This window comes from Prosopis cineraria, unplaced genomic scaffold, assembly GCF_029017545.1.
Source record: "Prosopis cineraria cultivar Desert tree isolate PC_DT_omini unplaced genomic scaffold, ASM2901754v1 PC1, whole genome shotgun sequence".
NCBI lineage: Eukaryota > Viridiplantae > Streptophyta > Magnoliopsida > Fabales > Fabaceae > Prosopis > Prosopis cineraria.
This window is the reverse complement of record NW_026555332.1, coordinates 4,654,107-4,675,890: the sequence shown is the minus strand read 5'-3', so window position 1 is coordinate 4,675,890 and position 21,784 is coordinate 4,654,107. Positions and strand designations below refer to the sequence as shown.

The window sequence follows — 21,784 nt, the reverse complement described above, 5'->3', positions numbered from 1 at the left end:
ATATAGAACCCATATTTAATAGACTAGAAAATCATTGAACTCTAGTAAATCATCTTAAACTAAACACAAATTGTGTCATATTGATTTTAAAACATTAGGACTAGATTTGAGTATGAGAGAGCAAAAATCTTGTTTATCATGCTAGCTGTACTCATTGAGCTGAGCAACTTTGAAAGGGAGTAAGAGATGGAAAACCAAGCATTCAAAGCTTATTCGATCAAAACAAGAACATTTCCCACTTATCATAAGCTTATGCTTCTTCAATTTCTACAAGTTTTTAATGGGAATAAAGCTATGTCCTATTTGACTAACATTTACAACTCACACCATACTACTTTTACTAAGAAAAGAATGATGTATATCTCAGTTATATTTCTCTCATCTTCCTGATGATAGGCAACTTGCACTATATATCATTAAATGCTATGGACATCGATCGTGGAAATATTAAAGGGAACTATAGAATAATAGAGTAGATAGGTATGAAATCAATGAACAACCTAACCATTATTCATTAAACCAGTAACGTCAAGTTGATTCTAAAAAAAAACCTAGCTTAGATAGGGGAGACAGCAAAGGGATATAAAATCAAGGATGAAAAAGAATGGAGGAGGGAGTTTGATTGCCATACCTTGGTCGCAAAATCTAAAATATCTGTCCAGACCACGTCATCCGTCATCCTTCTCGTCTTCAATCTCGCCACTGCTCTCATCTTCTATTGTTCTGCCACAGCTCTCATCTTCTCTTGCTCTGTCACAACCAAGGGTGAATATGCGAGTGAGGTCAAGGTTTTATGTTTTTAGGGCAAATTTATCTATTTAAAATTTTTATGAGGGTAAAAGTATCTTAAATGTTACAATTCTATGGAATTGCTCTTGATTCCATAGCTTTAAATAAAGAATTCAATTTAGCCTATTTTCATGAAATCAGGATTCTTAGGAATTGTAATTCATATCTATCAAACATCACTTTATTTAGATTCTTATCCCAATTCTATTTCCATCTTCACAATTTCAACCTACCAAATATGGCCTAAGTTGATTATCTATGCCCAACTCTTTGCTCATTAACGAAAATCCTAAGAAGGTAAGACAAATTCCTTATCAAGATTAATCCTTTCAAGTTTAAATCAACCCAATTTTAACACTATTCGCAAACTAAAACAAAAAAAAATTTATGGAATTTTTCAAGGTTTTCAACATTTTTTCAATTTTTTTAAACAAACAAAACAAAAGGCATCAAATTGACAAATATTTACAAAATAACACAAACTAAACAAAAAAAAAGCAATGAAACCTTCCCCCACACTTAAACATAATATTGTCCCTAATGTTATCAATAAGAAAGAGGGAGAGAGACACACACATAGAAAACTCCCTTGATAAGAGCAGACTGGAGAATAGAGAAGGACAAATGAAGATCATCTAAATATAACTTGTATCTGTCACCATAAATGAACAAGAACACACAATCATAGCAGTACAATGGTTAGAGTAATACAATAATCCAAGACACAAGAGATAGGGAGAAAATGGAGGATCATTCATAAGTACAGTAATCCTAAAAATCACTAAAAGACTAATTATGCAAAAGCAACCAAAATAAAATAAAAGACCACTAAGAAGGGTCAGATGGTCCTGAGGCATCAGTGTGAGCAGGCAACCAAATCACAAGCCTATAGTAAGCAGGTGGCAGAGGAGGAGAAGGAGGAGGTAGTGGCCCATAGAAAATATCAAGTAACTTTTATAGCTATGCTGCAATATGGTTTACTTGAGTTTACACGTCACTCAACTGATTATGCAAACGAGTGATCTCAGTTTTCACTTAGCCCTCAAAACTCATTTATCACCAGTATAAACCTCCTACTTCTTAATATTGTCATAATTGAACACTTTAGGCTGTTTTTGTGTATCAGCCTCAAGGATAGGGACACCATAGCGAGTCAGGATATCTACCAACAAGTGAGGAAAGGCTAACAGTTTGGTACTATTCCTAATGACATTCCTCATGTTATGATAAATATGCTTGGCAAAATCTACCTTTTTATATGTCATGATACAATATGCCATTTGTAACATCCTGAATTTCAATCCTAAGAACTAGTTATTAATCAGGGGTAAATTGGTAATTAGTGGATTAATTGTGGTTTGGGTGTTGAGTTGATGTTTTGTATTGTTTGGATGTTATATTGATAGGATTGAAGGGTAAAAAGATAATTCAAGGCATAACAAGCGAGCATAAGTGAGATTAAACTCACTATGCCACGCGTCGCGGTGTATTATCTAGGAATCACTTAAAGTTGATATGAACAACTTGTGAAATTAGAAGGGAAAGAGTGGAAAATGTGTTTGGAGAGAAGGAGGAGTCCATCTTTGATAGGGTAAGCCTTGTCCAGCTATCGGAAGTCTTCTTTGATTAGTAACTTATTAGGTAAATATCGTACAATCCTAAACTTCAATTATACCCCATTTTCATTAAATTTCATCAGTTGAGAAATCAAATTATGAAGTTTTAAGGTGTTGTAATCTACAAGAAAGGTTTAAAATGGGCTATCGAATATAGAACTAAGGTTTTGTGACTAGTATGGGGTTGAATAGTTGAGCTTTGAGGATTTAGGCTTAAAATAGCTTAAAAGTTAAGTTGAAATTGAGGAATTGGATGAATAAGTAGGTTAGGAGGTTATTATGGTCATTTAAATAGCCTATAAGACCAATAACTATAAATAATGAATGAATGAATGAATTTAAAAGGTATTAATTAAATCCTTTCATGTGTTAAGGGATTCAGTTTAGCCTAATCAATGCCTGTGTTAAAGGTTGAGAATTGACTGAGGGCATTGTGTTGTATAGATTGAGCACCTATGGCATTGCTCATGAGAATCTATGCCTTTGGGAGCTTAGTATGATTGGTAACCCTTAGTAGCAAGGATTAAAGGTAATTGGAGTAACTCTTTTACTTATTTGTTTGTGAAATTATTTGCAAGTATTTTGATATAACTATATGAATTGTATTGTGAACTGATAAAGTAGCAGTATTTTAAAAGACTATGCATGCAGATGTGTGAGTATTGATTAAAATAAATTTGAGATAGCATGTACATTAACATGCATTGCATCCACGAGTATACCCTGGATTACAGTAGGGGGACATGGCCTTACCGAGAGAAAGTCTAAGAAGTCCTAATAATCCAGAGAGTAAAGCTTGACTCCACCAGCATAAACCTAAAGGAATAATTTTGATGATCCAGAGCATAAACCTTGACTTCACCACGACAGATTTAAGATATTGAATGATCCATAAGGTTACCTTAGACTAAGGTAGGGGGTTGTGGTCCTACTTTGTATAAGGCTAGGAAGTTCTGATGATCTAGATAGAGTTTAACTTTGCTATGATGGACCTAGGAGACCACCCATATGTAATGAAGATTACTCAGTCTAAGTAGTGGTATGGTAGACCCTATTTCATGTGACTGAAAGCCCTGGTCTGAGCATAGAGATTACTCCACTAGGTAGAATCAGGAATGCATGCATGAACATGACGAGATTAATGAGAATAAATTCCTGTATATGCATATGATATTGTTTTGATTAAAACACATGCTACTTTATCTCTTGTTTATAATTTTGCTTACTACTGGTAATTGAGTTACCTCTGAGTTATTGAGATATATGTCTTACTTTGTTACTTTTGAATATAGGTGAAAAAAGCATAAGAAGGTTGGGAAAGGAAGCGAGGAAAGAATAGCTTCATTTGATAGTGATATGACTACCATATGTATAAATGAATGTATAAAGTTGTATATAGAGTTTAAATTGTCCACAGGATGTATGAGTAAGTTTGTGTATGAATTATGTTGTGAAACCTTACTTGTATGTGTATATGATATTACATCTCGTCGAGGGTCTCGTTATGGGTACATGGATAGGCCTAGATGCTATTTGAGCAAGTGTATGTTGTATGTAACTTATTCCACTTGTTTATATGTGAATTGACGTGATAATTGTGTGTTGCATGTGAAATGTGTATATATATGAGAATATGACATAAATGGTGAGGCAGAGTCCTATTTAGAAGAGTTGAGTATATTTATAATTCTTGACCATATGATGAGGTAAAGCCCTTTATGTTAGAGCGTTAGAAGTAGAACAATTCTATTTGTATATATGTGAATATGTGTTGTATATGTTATGCTTCATATAAGTCTACAAGAGTGTAATGTTGCATTGAGAGGTCAAAATGAGCATTTGATGTGATATGTGTGATTAGAAGTGTTAATCAAGTACATGTGGTCTTTTTAGACTTGTTTGAGGTTCGAAGTGGTCTAATGGAACAAGAAATGAGAATTGAGTGCTTAAGGTGTAAGTTTTTTTATATGAAAAGTAACTTTTTACACCTGAGTGTCTAATTTTAGATTGGATCATCAAATCGAGTCTAAACTTATTCTATTAGCTAGTATATGTCATAAGCTTTGTATGGGCGCTTGAAGCATTCTAATTGAATTTCGAATGTGAAAATGGTGCACGATAGAAGTTTGTCTTCCGAGCTGTCATATGAAAGTAAAAATTATTATATATGCATTGCGACGCATGACACAGACAAAAACAGAGCATGTTGCTTTGTACCATATACCGCGACACATGTGGTCATGTGGTATACATTACAGTGCATGACCCTTTTTCAGAGTTGAGAAGTTGTGTCTTATTGAGTTGTTTGATTGCATTTGCACTTCTACTAGCCCTCTTATTTGAATATATGTTTTAAGAAGTCGGGATCTCACAATTTAAAAACAAATAAAGGGTTATTACTCTGATTTTGATTTATTGGTTATGTGATTTAGAATAGTAAAGCTCAGATTGAGTTGGGACTTTACATTATTATTGCATGAGCCTTGCTCATGTTAGAGGAATGAGTGGTGGTGAGGATGTTGTGAGAGATAAATGTGTTCCAAAATATAGTCTTAGAGAGGCATTCATACTTCAAGCAATCATCAAACCAAATAGGTTCTACCCCTTCTTCCATAACACAGTCAAGAATGTCTTTCCATTAAGGAAGATTAACATCCTTCAATTTGCGATCCACCTTAAGCATAGTCTCATATTCACACTCCTTTTCAAATTCTGGTAACTCATAGTGTTCGTAGATGGTGTGCATTGTTTAACCAATTTACCTCTCACAAAGTAATTGTCCCTCTCAACTGCAATAGCATTTGAATACAAACACCTAAATTTATACGAAACTTGGGAGCCAATTTATGCCAATGGAAAGCTTGATGAGCCAAATTGTATGCTTGCACTAAATAGTAGAAGTCCTCAACACATTTCTTATCAATAAGGGGATCATTGAATTGCTTTTGAGTTACGAGAGAGTGAAACCGAATTAAAAGGCGTACTAGAAGTATCCCCTTTCTTCTACCTTTTCTTTGGAGGCATTTTATAGCTGCAAGAAACAACATTAGCATAAAATAGAGAAACAAAAGTACATAAAACAAGACAAAGAAAGTGGAAGAAGAACAACAATCCACTTCATTCAATCCAATAAACACAGCCAATAGAGAACTTGAGCAATAATTGAAAGCACATAAGGGAGAGAATTCAACAAAATAACCGAGCCAAGCACAAGGACAAAGGGCATTTTCAGTAATGCCTCACAAATTATAGTCTCAAAAGAATTCCAAAGAACTTATTTAGAAAAGTTAAAACCATTTTCAATAAAATATCACATAATTCCAGGCAAGCATGCAACTTTGATAACGATATAGCAAGAAGTCATAACTAACACAACACAGAGCAAAAACGAAAGCCATACAAAAATGACCAACACCAATAATAGGGAGTCATTTTTTCAAAACAAGACTTGCCATGGGAAAAGCTAAAACTAAAATGAATTGGAAGAATGTACATATAACCCAATCAAGTAATCCAGAATAGCAACACAGCAATGTGCAATAGGAAATATAAATTTAAAGCTCAGCAAAATCATATGCCAAAGATGAATCCAAATAGGGGAAAAGGGATCGCAGCTAGAAATGGAAGATTGAGTCATTACAAAATCCAAGAGCAAAACTATCATAGATATCTACAACACATTAAAATACCACAACTAAAAAGATACAAAATAAAATAAAATGAAATAAAGTAGAATAAAGGAAATACAAACAGGGGAAAATGCAAGTACCCTTAGTAGAAGGAAATATAGCTCGACGGTGGGAAGACAAATGGCTAACAGGGGAGAAAAGGAAGCACAAGATAGAGAAGAAAACACATATAGAGCTTGGGAGTGTAGGGACGATGAAAGACTTTAGAAATAGTGAAATGATGGATAGAGAGCTTAATAGAGATGATGATAGACATAGAAAAATGAGAAGATGAATGCGTAAGTAGAGATGGTTACCTTAGTCAACAATGGGAGCACGCCGAAGAATAATGGAGATGAAAATGGAATGCGATAGAGGTGAGGTTGATAGAGGTATGGAAGCTAGAGAAACAAGGCAACAAGGAGAAAATGTGTGAGAAGTACCTGGACCTTGGTTGACAATGGGCATATGACAAAGAACACTAATGAATAAAGAAGGCTTACGATAAAGCATGACGAAGGTTGGAGAAGGGGATAGAAATGCTGGTAGGTGGGTAGCAACGGTAGACACAGGGTAAAGCATAAGTCGCGATGGCAGAGTAAGGTGGGGCACGACTAATATGGAGGCATAGCTGAGAAATCAAGATTAGGGAAGATGATGGATGAAGGACATGGAGGCATGACTGTTATGGCAGTCGATGGCATGGAACACGGTGGAGCTTTTAGTGGCTGCAGGTGAAGCTCACAAACACATTGGAGGTGATGATAGAGGCACGGGTAGAGAGAGTGTAAGGCATAAAGGACTCTGGAGGTCAAGACAGATCATGGTGAAGGCACGGTGGATAGTAAATAAGAGATGGATGGTGGAGGCTAGGGAAAGTGATGATAAGGTAGTAATAGTGTGTAGGGCACAAGGAAAAATTCAAATTTTGGGTCCCCTTTTTTATCTTTTATTTAATGGCAAAAGCAATAAAAATAAGATAGCAATTTTTTAAAAAAAATACGCAGATAGATAAAAAGAAAAAGAAGAGAGAGAGGGAGAGAATAATAATAAAAATAAGAGGGACAAAATATTGATAGAATACTATTTAGTTAGTTTTTTTAAAAAAGTATTATTATTATAATATATCTATATATTTACAAACAAGATTTCTTACTCTTATAGAATATATGAAGAACTAGAAGCATGACCCACTATAGCAGGCGCCATAACAAGTATGATTTTTGAAAGAGCTCAAGTGACCAAAATGTCTACCTACTACAATCCCCACTATAGCAGTTCCCTTGTTTAAGAAAATTAAATTCTATGTGAAAACAAAAATTCTTGTAGTCACTCAAAAGCATAATTTTCATTCATTTAATCAATTTTAAGGCTAAAAATAATTCAATACACCACAAAAGCATTTAAATTAAAGCTCCAAGTTCAAAAAACTCCCTTTTTTCATATTCAATATGACTCTATAGTATTGTTCCATTGTTCCAAACATAGCTCAGAAACCAATGACCTATCAAAAACACACAAACAAAAATTCAAATAAAGCAAATAAGGACATAAGGGGGGAAGCTTGGGTTGCCTCTCAAAAAGCGCTTAGTTTATAGTCCTTAGCTAGACTATCTTAAAGGGTTATGGAGGATCTAAAAGCTGAACAGACACCTTCATATGGTCAATATTACCACTATGGTACAGTTTTAGGCACTGCCCATTGACTTTGAAAGCTATTCCATGATTTCAATAGCTCCAAAGAGTGAAATAGAGACAACTTTTAATGGACTAGACCACCTAAATCTTAGTTTACCTAGAAACAACTTCATTCGAGAATTATAATGTAATACCAACTATCCAAGTTTAAAATGTCTAAGCAAAATATGCTTATTATGAAACTTCTTGGTCCTTTCCTTATAAATTCTCGAACTCTCATAAGCTTGCAACCTAAACTCATCTAGCTCATTTAGTTACACTAACCTTTTCTCACCCACTTGGCCTATGTCAAAGTTTAATTTCTTAATGGCCTAAAATGCTTCATGCTCTAGCTTAATAGGTAAATGACAAGCTTTACCAAATACCAATTTGTATGAGGACATACCTATTGGAGACTTGTAAGCTGTCTTGTAAGCCTATAATGCATCATCGAGCTTATTCGTCTAATCTTTCCTGGCAAGACCTATAGTCTTCTCTAAAATCCTTTTCATCCCTCTGTTAGACACTTGACACAAACCATTGGTCTGGAAATGGTCTACTAAAGACATCTTATAAGTGAGTCCGTATTTAGCAAGCAAGCTTGAAAATAACTTATTTTTAAAATGAGTCCCCTCATCATGAATGATTTCCCTAAGTATGCCAAAATGGGTAAAAGTATTCTTTTTCATAAAACGCACATCCGTGTTAACATCATTGGTGTGGCAAGCCATGTCTTCAATCCATTGACTCACATATTCAACAGCAACCAAAATATATTTATGACCTGTAGATGAAATAAAAGGTCCCATAAAATTTATTCCCCATACATCAAATAATTTAACCTCAAGAATACTTGACTAAGGCATTTCATGCCTTTTTGAGATGTTACCTTTTCTTTGACATGCATCACAATGAAAAACAAAGGCATAAGCATCTTTAAACAGAGTAGGCCAGTAATAACCCACATTGTAAAATCTTACAAGTAGTACGAGAATTGCCAAAATGGCCTTCATAAGGAGTAGCATGACAAGCAAACAAGATATCATATTGTTCATTATGAGGTACATACTTCCTTAAAATTTGATTAGCATATCTTTTATATAAGAAAGGTTCATCCCAAACATAAAATTTTACATCATGTAAAAACTTTTTCTTTTGGTGTAGTTTCAAATCAAGGAAAATCACTTTGCAAACAAAAAATTCACAAAAATGAGCATACCAAGGCAATTCATTACATTTCATAGCAAACACTTATTCATTAAGGAAATTATCATTGATTTCAATTACTTCCAACTCATTTTCTAACCTAGACAAATGATCAGCCACATGATTTTCATATGCCTTTCTATTAATTATCTTAATGTCAAATTCTTGCAATAACAAAATCCATCTAATTAGCATAAGTTTAGATTCTTTCTTACTCATCAGATATTTAAGAGCAGCATAATTAGTAAACACAAAGACTTTAGAATCCATCAAATAAGCTCTAAATTTTTCACAAGCAAACACAATAGCAAGCAACTCTTTTTTTTATAGTAGGGTAATTTACTTGAGTATCAGTAAGAGTCTTACTTACATATTAGATAGGATGGAAGATCTTGTCTTTTCTTTGTTCAAGGACAGCTCCAACCATATAATCGCTTGCATCACACATCATCTCAAAGGGTAATGACCAATCCGGAGCAATAATAATAGGAGCAGTGATCAACTATCTCTTGAGTTCTTCAAAAGCCTTAATACATTCTTCATCAAATTTAAATAGTATCTTTTTCAAGTAATTAGCATAAAGGCTTAGTGATATTTGAAAAGTCCTTGATAAATCATCAATAGAAACCAGTGTGACTTAAGAAACTTTTTACAGCTTTGACATGTTTGATGGGTAAGAGTTGTTCAATAACTGAAGTCTTTGCTCTATCCACTTCCAAACCCTTCTTAGAGACTTTATGCCCAAGAACAATACCTTCTGTCACTATGACATGGCATTTTTCCCAATTGAGCACTAAATTGGTTTCCTTACATCTCTTCAAAACTTTCTCCAAATTCATCAAGCAAGTATGAAAAGATTTACCAAACACTAAAAAATATCCATGAAGACTTCCATAATTTTCTCTATCATGTTTGTAAATAGACTTATCATACATCTTTGAAAAGTAGCCAGGGCGTTACAAAGGCTAAAAGTCATCCTTCTAAAGGCAAAAATGCCATATGGACATGTGAACGTTGTCTTCTCTTGATCCTTAGGGGCTATAGTAATTTGATTATATCCTAAGTACCCATCCAAAAAGAAGAAGAATTCCTTACCAGCCAATCAATCTAACATTTAGTCAATGAATGGAAAGGAAAATGCTCCTTTTTTGTAGCATCATTTAATTGTCTATAGTCCATGCAAACTCTCTAACCTGTGACTGTACGAGCAAGAATAACCTCATATTGCTCATTAGAAATTACTATCATGCCCCCTTTCTTAGGAACATCTTGCACAGGACTAACCTAGGAGCTATTAGAAATTAGATATATAATCCCAGCATCCAACCACTTGAACACCTTCTTTACCATATCTTTCATCATGGGATTAAGCCTTCTCTAATTCTGAATAGATTTCTTATTATCATCTTCCATTAAAATATTGTGCATCATTATAGCTGAACTAATTCCCTTTATATCAATAATAGTCTAACCCATAGTCTTCTTATGGTTCTTTAACACATTTAGCAATTGTTCCTCTGAGTGAGTAAGGAAGATATAATCACTGGTAGTGTCTCAGAATTCCCAAGATAAGCATATTTTAGATGAGGTGATAGTGGCTTCAACTCTAGTAGAGGAGGTTTCTCTAAAGAAGGTTGAAGAGTAGGAGTATTACGTGATTCTAACTCTAAAGTTTCATATTGGAAATGCCTCTTAGGAAATGATAAAGAAGTATTTAAAGCTTGATCAACTTGCAGTGGTTTACCTCTTCCTTTGTACCTTTTTCAATTAATACAACTTCAAGGAGATCTTTGGAAGCATGAGAATTAAAGTTAGCTTCATCAATAGGCCTTTGATCATAACTCTCATTCAGAATTAAAGTTAACATAGAATCAGATTAAGGATTCAATCTTGTACAGAAATTTCGAACAATGGCACAATCATCCATCCCATAACTTGGGCATGCTCTCAACATTTGCTTGTACCTCTCCTATGCAGTATATAAATGCTCATTCAGTAATTGCATGAAATTGATCAAATCACGCCTAGCATCAACAATCTTGTTCTTTCGAATGAAGCAAGCTCAGAATTACTAACAGACCCTTCTGGTAGATTAAGTAGCCACTCTTTGGCTTTTCCTTTAATAGATATTAGAAATAATCGAAGCCTTAAAACATCCTTTGGCACTCTATTTTGCTTGAAGGAATCACATGCATCCAAGAAAGATATGATGTGACAATTAGCATCCTGATGTAGAGCACCACTAAACAGACCAACAATTTGAATCATGGTAATTATCATCAGCTTGATCTCAAAATTCTTAGCTTGAAATTCCAGCATTATAATGCTAGGTTGAGTACTCTTCATGGTTTGTCCAACAAAATTGCAAATTGATCGGTTGTGATTTTTATTAGCCATCTTTGTTACTATAATTTCTTTATCCTTGTAAGATAAATTCAAAGGTGATGTTGCGTCCAAGAGTTCTTAGATACTCTTCATTCTTACAGATGTCTTTTTAACCTTAGCTCTATATGGCATAAAATATAGTCCTGCAAGCACAAAAGAGCAAGATCAAAAATCTAACTGTGCAACTCATAAATAAAATAAAATAAAATAAAATGCTTAATCAAAAACTACTAAAGGTCCTTTAATGCTAATCACCAATTGCCTTAATTTCCCGACAACGGTGCCAGAACTTGATACACATAAAAATTAAATGGATATTGTAAGTGTACGAGTTGTAATTGTAGCTAATGGCAAATCAAGGTTAATCCCAAAATTAATTAAATTGGCAAGAGGCATCAAATTTCCAATTTCATTCAAATCAAGCAAATCACACATGAGAGTTTATAAATGAGAAAAATTAATAATTAAGATTCAAAAGCAATTAATTCTACCAAACAACAATTTCATAAAAGAGATGACCTAAATTCCTAATCCCTTGTTTACTTCTTATAATCTATTTCCTCTAAATTACCTAAGACTAATTTTGTTTGGTTAATCTAGAGTCTAATTAGTTGAAATTGTCTTCCAAATCAATTACAACCCTCTCTTAAATAATAATGCAAATGTTAACATAATTATCCAAGAGGCATTAAAAGTTCAATAACACTCTAATATGATTATATGGGTCCAAGAAATATATTCCTATCCTAATGGAAAATTAAAATAAATTCTAATCCCATACTCAAGGTCCATTTAAGATTTTCTTTTCCAAAATAAACAATAAACTCCTAAATCTTAACTCAAGGGTGGCCAATCATCAAACAAGTCACAATAAATGAGATTAAGCAATCCAAAACTAACATTAATCATAGAATAATCGGAGAAAATAATATCTAATACATAAACAAATTCATAGTTGCTTAGGTCATGAGAAAAATCTAGCTATACATCAATAAATTCAGTCCCATAGCAACAAAATGAAGAAGCCAAACTAGAAACATTGGAGAAGGAGAAAAGCAAGATTAAACTAGAAGAAATCACAAAATGTGGATGAATCCTCTTCCTTTAAGCTCTTGGGTTAGTGCCCAGCCTTAAAAATCGCCTCCTCTGATCTAAAGAACTTCCTAAAAGTTGAACTCCCTTAAACCCTCGCATTTTCTTGCTTTTGTGTATGAAAACTGATGCAATGCGTTCTAGTGTGAAGCTGTAGCAAGCTCTATTTCGAGTTCAGAATTTGCCTTATAATACTGACCTACTGTGGTGGTTGCTGTAGTGGGTGATTATAACAATTCAATTTCTTCATTAAATTTTATTATATTTTCCTTTTTCACCTCTTTCAAGCTCTTGTAGAGTTTCCTAAAAATCAAAATGACTCAAATTAACAAAATAAACTACTTTAAAGCAAAATCAAAACACAATATTTACAAAACAAGCTAACTAACAATAAAATAAACACTACACACAAGACAAATAAACAAAAATAACTAGATGACTCTCTAAAAGATCAATAAAACTCTTCAAAATATAGAGTCATCAATCACCACTTGATGTATGTAGATTTTCAAAAACTTCTCTCTATTATTCATTGCCAATGTAATTAGTTGGTTTACTATAATGAAATTGTCATCACGATCTAGATTGGCATTATATATATACAGACACCTAAGAAGTGAATCAGCATAACAAATGGGTCCAGGAAATCCAACTCTCTTTTTTCTGGATCGATTAAAAATGAACAAAAAAAGAGAAGAAACCATGAATAATATCAATCACAGAGGCAATAATGAAGAAAATAGAAGGAGAAGATGATCAAAGGTTGAAGAAGGAGAAAGAATACAATGTTGTATTGTACCTTCCAAAGCCACTGAAAGAGCTCCGTTGGATTCCTGCAGAGATTTGGCTAAAACCTTCACAACCAATCTTAGTGATTCAAACGTTGTGCCTTTCAAGATGTCAATTCTTCTCTAAGTGAACATCCTCTCAAATTGAAACTACATATATAGTGGCCAATGATAGAGATGCAACGGCGTGAAAAGGGGAGATCAGAACATGAAAATAGTTTAATGGAAGGATAAAATTAGAGTGGGATATAGGAACGCAGTAATTCATTTTATGTATAAGGACAAAATCATATCAAACAAATGACCATTAGTGACATAACTTAAGAATAGTTATTACGGATAATGTATTGTAGCTGATCATGTAATGGGAAAATAAACATATCACTATCAAATATTAGCAAGATAAAATGATTCGCTTGATACAGAAAAAAAAAAGTCATTACATAAGATCTTTGCCAATTATTTAACAGAAATTATTTTAATTTTAGTTACCTAAAATTAGGTACATTACGCAATAATCAATAACTTACCTAAGGATCCAAATGGTTCAGCATTAGTGTATAAAGTGGAAGAAGAGCCTGAAGGATTTAAATCCCACAAGGTACATGCTCTTTGATTTAAAACTTTCGGAGTTAAAATGGAATAATCCCCAACACTTCATAAGGCTGGCCCCTTGAGGTTGGATGCTAGATAAGGATATGCAGATTAAGAGCAAGTACTTGAGAATATTTGGGATTTGAAAAGAATGGTGGTTATAGTTATCTGGATTGACATGACAGTTTCTGCTATACATCACATCCATGTTTTCCGTCATGATCAATCCTTGAGCATCAATTGGCATTCTTTCATTATTTGCACTGACCAAATTAGTTTGATCATTAATATGCTTAGAACTATTGTTAGATACAAGGTTCTTGAATGGTGGTGATCCGTCAGAGTAGTTCTCAAATGAGCAAAATTCTAAACTCATCCTTTATATAAAAGTCAGGTTTTAAAAAATGAAGTATTTAAAAAAAATCAGGCTTAAGGACCTGGACCCTTAAGAGCCCGGCCCGTTTTTCAACTCTAAATACATCATCTACTTTCAAAGTAAAGAGATTTTTTTAAGGTTGAAATTATGACACGCAGCCCAACACTGAAGCCAACACTTGGTATCTAAGCCACAGCTCTATGAACAGTAAAATGAGTGAGGAGCCAACTAAGCCATTTTTTAGATTTGGCTTCTACCATTTTGTTATATATGATATGTTGAATTTGGCTTCTACCATTTTATTTTATATGATATGTTGATTTGTTATATATGATATATTGATGATAAGCACAAATGTATAATTGATTGCAAATTAAGGGAAAAATATTGCCTAATATTGTGCTCCCTCCGTCCAAACTTATAAAATCTTTTTTGAAAAATTCATATATATCAATAAAATTTATTAAATACACTTCATAGTCTTATTTTTTTAAAAATGAAAATATAAATTTTTTTAAAATGTCCTTCATTTAATATAATGTTATTTATTTGTGAAACATTAAATAGAGATATAAAAAATTATAATCAAGACATAATGCTAAAATTGAAATAAGCATAGTTAATAAAACTTTATTTTTATCAAAATATGTTATATTTTAGGAAACCAAAATCTTTCTAAAAGTATGTAAATTGAGATAAAGAGAGTAATTAAAAATGTTTCAAATGTTATTGCAATTTCTTCCTTCTATCGCAAAAAAATTAAGGGCAAAGAAAGAAAAGCGGGCAACAATAATGCAACTGGTGAAACTCGTGTCTTGGTCAAACTCTTGCTAAAGGCAAGGCATTAAGAATTAGAATGGCCATTAAATAATTAAACTTGAAATTAGAGCCGGTAATTGTGACGGGCTGAACTTATCTGAGCTTAATTCAATTCAAGTTAGATTTATTTATATCTGGTTTAAAATAATATCCAAACAAATAAATGCTCATATGGTTATGTCCGTTACTAATACTTTGAACTTTCAAATTTATTTGAACTTGTCCAAATATTCAAATTGTTAAAAAATTAAAATTTTTCAAGCAGTGTTACACTATAGCACCTTTTTCCTATCCTTATTAAAATGAGAATAAATATTAAAAGAATAAAAATAAAAGCATATGAAATAACTTATTGTGTTTATTTTTCTTTAATATTTTCAAAAAATATCCAAAACAAATCGTCATTTGAACAACAAGTAGACTAATAGGTAAATTGATATATTAAATCTTTTTTTGCCTAAGAATAATATTGAAACAAATATATTAATAAATTAAATTTTATTTTTTTAAAAAATATCTTATATTTTTAGATAACAAATTATCATCAAAAGAGTATTATAAAGGCAAGCGGCAAATGTTAGCTTTAAAAGGACTTTTCAAGATATTTATTGATTTTGTTTTTTTGTGCTTTGAACAAAGCATTATGATGGAGCAGTGGAATTTTCAAACGCGTCTCATTCATCTTATCCGGGGGGTAAAAACATGTCTCATTCATTGAACTTGTCCTTGCATTATTTTTCTACACATTTTGAAATTGCTTCATTTTGAATGTTGAAAAAATTAATTATTTAATTTTTATAATTTTAATTTAATTATAACTCAATCCCTCAATCTTAACTTATTATAACTTAATCTTTAAAAATTTAATTCAAGTGTAACCAATCATTAAATTTTACCTCTTATAATTTAGTCCCTAAAGTTTCAACCTCTTAAATATTAGTTCTTATATTTTAAAAAATAAAATATTTTTAATCTTTATAGTTTTATTTTTTAAAATATAAGAATCAATATTTAAGATGCTGAGATTTTAGAAACCAAATTGTAAGAGATAAAATTTAGAAACTAATTTACAATCGAGTTTAAACTTTAGAAATTATATTATAATGAGTCAAAATTTAAAGGTTGAGTTACAATTAAATTAAAATTATAAAAATTAAATGATGAATTTTTTCCTTCTGCTTCATTTTGATCAGAGAGAGATATGACGATTAATATCGTGTGGCTACAAATAAACTTACTACAAGGCTTTTTCCCTCAACCAATCCTGTGTGCTCTGAAAGTTAAATCACACCTTTGTCGAAATTGACAGCATGAAAAGATTTTTCATTACAAATAAAACATATTATTTATTTCTCTTTGTTTCTGGCCAAAAATAAAATAAAATAAATTATTTATAAGTTACAAACTTAATGCAAGGCAATTTAGATTTGAAGTAGAAGTAATGCACTTAAAGAAACATTTTATTTATATATTGAAGAGGCACCTCTCCGATTTGAATATTTTCCTTATTCTCTTCCAATGCCTGTCTTAGTATGTAATTTTATTTTTTGACATGCATTTATTATTATCACTTAAATGATTGAATAAAAGTACACTAAAATATAAAGTTAAGTATATGAGTTTTTCTTTTTAAATTGTATTTAGATTCATGAAAATCTGGATCTAGATTTGAATCAAATTTTCCATGTAAAATCATGAAAATTTATGAATTAGATTTGGATCATATCTATATTCACTTCTTATTATAATTCACTCTACGGTCTCCCCCGCTCTCATTCTCTATGTTTTTATTGTTCGTGCTTTTGTCACTCTTATATCCCTTCTATTTTTCATTCTCAATCTTCCATTTTCGATTGTATTGAATCTTAGTTTATTTAATCTATTTATTCCTTTAAAATTTTATTACAATAAACAAATAATCTCAAATGCATGAATTTTAAATGAGATTTTATATTTAAAATCCAAAGCATAATCTGTCAATTCAAATGTTATTTTAGTTTAATATCACAATTAGCAATCTTAATTACATCATTAAATCAACAGTTGAATGAGATCATGGAGTGTGCGTGCGTGGCACGCGAGTATGTATGGGTGGGATTCGGGTATGTTACATCGTCCAAAGGCAAAACAAAACCAAAAGATCAGATTCAGTGCCTATCTTGGTTCCCAACCAATCTTGACCAACCATTTCAATTGGTGCTCCCTTGACATTACATATACTATTCAATTTTAAATATTTTAACTCCTTTCTTCTTGAATTGACACATCTTATAAAGTAGTAAAATATACTATGAATGAACTCCAGTGGCGCACAACCCCCCCTCTAAGTGAGAAGTTGTGAGTTCAATGCTTGTCCCTTAAAAAAAAAAAAGTTAAAATATATTCCACTTTTATTTAAAAATATAAAATATTTTTAATTGACTTTCACACCCTAATAAAATAATTACTTATCTTCAAACTAACATTATATTTTTATATTTACTCTTATTTAATAAATTTTTTTAAATAAATATAAAGTGAATTATTTATTGAAATCACTTTTGAAAAAAAATGTAACAATTATACTCTAGAATACTAAAAATGTCATACATTTTTTAATATTTATTTCTTAAAAAAATGTCTCATATTTTTTAACAAATCAATAAGAATTTTCCATTTGTTCAATTTTTTTTTTTTCAATTAAAAGAGTAGACATGAACAAACATGAGGTTACGTACATAAAAGAGCTTACATCACAGGCCACTAGGCTCTACGAGATCATTGACGTTGAATAATATATTCAATGCTTTCAATCCGTGATTAGAAAGATAACAAGTTAATTTAATATAGCTATAACTATGCGTCACTCTTATAGTGTTGTCAATCAACTACTTATTGTCGATAGTGAAGACTGAAGAGGGAAATATAAAAATATTGCAGATATAACACCGAAACCAGCAAGTATCAAATAAAAAAAAACAGAAACAATATAATTATTGGATTACATAATCATCACCATGAGATCGTGTACTACAATGTTTTGGAGCCATCGTGGCAGGATAATTAACTAACCTTAATTACTTTATTTTTTGGGTCTCTCATCCATTGATATATTTTATTGTAGTTGTAGACAAACATAACTTTTTTGTTCTGGGAACATTATATTGTGGTGTTGGACTGGTTCCATTATTTATAGAACTCCATGACTCCCAGAGCAGAGAAGGCACGACAAGCAACCTGAAACCTAGGAAAACCAGAACGCTTCCCCAAAGTCTCGTACTGTTTCTCTGTTCTTTCCCTTCCACCGACAGTGATGAACATGAGATTGTCCAGAGTTGAAACTAACTTTGATGCTTCCGTCGGCTCTGGCGATTCTGGTAATATGAACTCCACCACTATCACCTTCCCATTTTCTGGCAATGCTTCGTGACACTTTCTCAGAAACTCTATGCATTTCTCGTCCGACCAGTTATGGCACACGGCCTACGTTAAAACAAATTGTCAGTGAAATAAATAACGAACTTCAGTTTGAGACAATTGGTTATATATATATATATATATAAACTGTATATGTTGATTTGGTTATATATATATATATATATAAACTGCATATGTTGATTATGTTCATCATGCTAATTACCTTCAAGATAACGGCATCACCCTTGGGAACGTTTACGAACATGTCTCCCCCAATATGCTCTATCCCTGTATGGAATGAAAAATTGATACATTTGTTTTATCATATTAATAATAATCTTTTAAAGGAGTACATATATTTATGTGTTGTTTGAATATTATTAAGGTAAAGTGAGCTTGTATGGACATTAGTTTAAGAGTTAATAAAATTATAATCGAACCATGTGATCTTATCGATTATAAAAAAAAATATTCCATTGATCTGGTTAAGAAACTGGTTCAATGATTTTTTTTGTTCAATCAGTCAAGTTGACCCGGTTTTTAATAATTAAAGTATTATAACCAATAAAACAGGCAAAAGAAAGACCCATTAAGTCTACGTACATATGTGATATGTATGCTGACTTTAATGTGTAGATCGTTGACAGGTCACAGGAAAAAGTCGGATCATGAACGTGGCAGGTTTGGAGAGTTCAAGAATTTAAGAATAAAGAGAAGAAAGCAGGGAACATATACACACACATATACATACCAGGAATGAGGGGTGCATGTTGGATGACTTGGGGAAGATCGAAGTTGAGTCCACGGATTGAAGGGTATCTGGAGATGATGAGTCTGAGGTTTTGGCCGTTGCCACCTCCGACATCGACCAACGTTGATATTCCCTCAAACCCTTTGTACAGCTCAAGAACCCTATTCATCTCCGTTGCACACACGTCCGCCATAGCTTTGTTGAAGATGTGGTTCAACTTCGGATCCGTCCCGAAGTACTCGTAGCTCGTCTTCCCATGAACCTTCTTGAACAGGTCCACGTCTGGATCCATCACTGCTTCCTTGAAGTTCATCCTATACCCCCCCCCACACACACATCCAAACAAACATCATCAAAACTAGAATAAAAAGCCTACACATGCATGAACAACTCTCATAAAAAGACTTTGACTCGAATCCTTTAGACCTCGTTAATAATTGATCTATAGATACTTATATATATACACACACATACATAAATACACTTGAGTGTTGAGGTATATCTTTTTGAAAATACCCAAGATTTGTCTCATCTAAATTTTTTAACTTATTTTTATAATTATTGACGTATTGAAGCTTCGATTAGTTGTTGAACTCGTTGAGGTAGTGATTCAACGATCAATTATCCAAATCGTTGTTGAACCGGCGTCAACCCAATTATGTTTAACTCAAAACGATGTGTTTTCATGTTTAACAAGGAGAGAAATATATATATATATATATATTTATGTATGTATGTACGTATGTATGTATGTAACCCAATCTTTTAACTGGTTCAAAACTCTTGATCAAACTGGTTGAGCGAGTGAACTTGATTTGATTTAAATACCATGATATATAGATAGATAGATATAGAGAGATACCAAATTTCCAGGAGGGCTTTGTAGCAGAGGAAGGTGGTGAAGGAAGCCAAGTAGCCACCAGTTTCATTGGTGACGCAGTATTTGCCGACAGGGGAGAGGCCGTAGACAGTGATGGAGGAACCATCGGGGATGTCACGTGAGGAGCACGTGAGGAGGGTGTAACTGGCTAGAAGGCGAAGCATGCGTTCCAGCCTGTCGGGCGTGTCAAGGTGGCGGGAGGGAAGGTGGGACGCGATTTCGGCGGCGGACATGAAGGAGCCAGGTGGCGAGGCCTTATTGGCCAGGATGTCAAAGAGGTTAAGCTCAATGGCTGCGTTCAGGACAGCTGGATACACCTGATTGGTCGTCAGCAACATGGCGGAGAGGCAAGCCTTGTCCTGTGCCACGTTTAGGTTATTATTATTCTCACAGAAACCGGAATGGGAGCCCATCTTGCTTGGGAACGAAGATGAAGAAAGAAGCTCTATTTTTGCCTTTGGATGGTGTTGTTCACTTGGCTTTACAATTTACATGCAACGCTACCCTTTGTATAGACAAAATGGATCTTTAATTGTGCATTATTTTAATGCCAATTGCCAAGTAGTCAAATAGAGAGCACTTAAATATTTTGACTAATGCCTGCTATATCTCAAGGTCAAATACACGTACACACAGATATATATATTTATGGATCAGACAGTGACATTTTGTACCAAATTTATTGCATGCATGTACTTTGCTACGTAAGTATTTAATTCCCTTCTTGTTTTTCTTTTTTCTTTTTAAAAGCAAATAGAACCTACACTCATTGCATGTACTTTACTATATAAGCATTCACTGCCCTACTAGTTTTTTTTTTTAAGAACAAATAGAACCTACACATTTAAATATTATTTGGATAAGCATAACTTTTGATCCATATACTTTATTATATTTTATTTTTGATTTTTATACTTTTTTTTAATATTTTAGATTCCTATACTTTTATTTTTTATTATTTTCGGTCATTTTATGAGCAAAGTATAGGGACCTTGGAAAGATATAAAACAATAAAAAATAAAAGTGTAGCAACTTAAAGCACTGAAAAAAAGGATAGAAATTAAAAGCAAAACACAAGTATAAGAATTAAAAGTTATGTTTACCTATATTATTTTCAAAAGATTCCACATTGTCATGTGTTGGAACTTGGAAGAAAAAAAGCCCCTCTTGTGTTATTATAATGTCCTCCTTCTCTAATCTGTGAACTCTAAATGTTCATAGTTAATGAAACTAGTTTAAGGTAAATGACATAATATCAAGTTCACAAATAGGTGGAAAAGTTGGGATTTCAAATTTTCAAAACTAAAACCATTTTTAAAGACTTTGAAAGAACAAATCAAAGTTTACAATTATATAAAAGCATGAGATCATTTCAAATATTAATGCATTCACAAAAGAATTAGAAAGCAAAATCATTTTGCAAAAATTTACTACTAGAAAAATGAAATTTAGCGAGGGACAAATCCCTCACTAAATGCCATTTTCCCTAGCTTTAGCGAGGGATTTTGTCCCTCGCTAAATTTATAGTTAAAAAAGGGTTTTCTAAATTTGGCGAGGAGTCATATTTTTCTCGCTAATTAATGAGGAATTTAGTCTCTCGCTACTGAATCCCTAACTAATACTATTCAAAATTTGATAATTTAGGAAGGAATTAGTTCCTCGCTAAATATGTCTATATTTAAAAATAGTGATGCCACATCACTCGTTATGTGTGTATCAACTTGTGACATGTCACCAACAATCTCAT

At 32.7% G+C, this 21,784-nt stretch overlaps 1 protein-coding gene across 1 annotated transcript; it reads right to left on the bottom strand.

The window, feature by feature from the left end:
* Positions 1-18,034: 18,034 nt before the first annotated feature.
* LOC129285487 (isoliquiritigenin 2'-O-methyltransferase-like) lies at positions 18,035-20,450 on the bottom strand. Its single transcript, XM_054921227.1, has 4 exons — positions 20,020-20,450; positions 19,158-19,471; positions 18,630-18,694; positions 18,035-18,472 (listed from the first exon to the last, which is right to left on the bottom strand). The coding sequence occupies exons 1-4, from the start codon at positions 20,448-20,450 to the stop codon at positions 18,176-18,178; spliced, it is 1,107 nt and encodes a 368-aa protein (XP_054777202.1). The 3' UTR covers positions 18,035-18,175.
* Between the last annotated feature and the right edge of the window lie 1,334 nt (positions 20,451-21,784).

Bases quoted from the DNA above. Each gene is read 5' to 3' on its own strand.
- LOC129285487 (XM_054921227.1), bottom strand. From the start codon at position 20,450: ATGGGCTCCCATTCCGGTTTCTGTGAGAATAATAATAACCTAAACGTG. The intron at 18,695-19,157 runs GTATGTATATGT...CATTCCATACAG, and splicing joins ACATGCACCCCTCATTCCTG to GGATAGAGCATATTGGGGGA. The intron at 18,473-18,629 runs GTAATTAGCATG...GTTTTAACGTAG, and splicing joins GTGATGCCGTTATCTTGAAG to GCCGTGTGCCATAACTGGTC.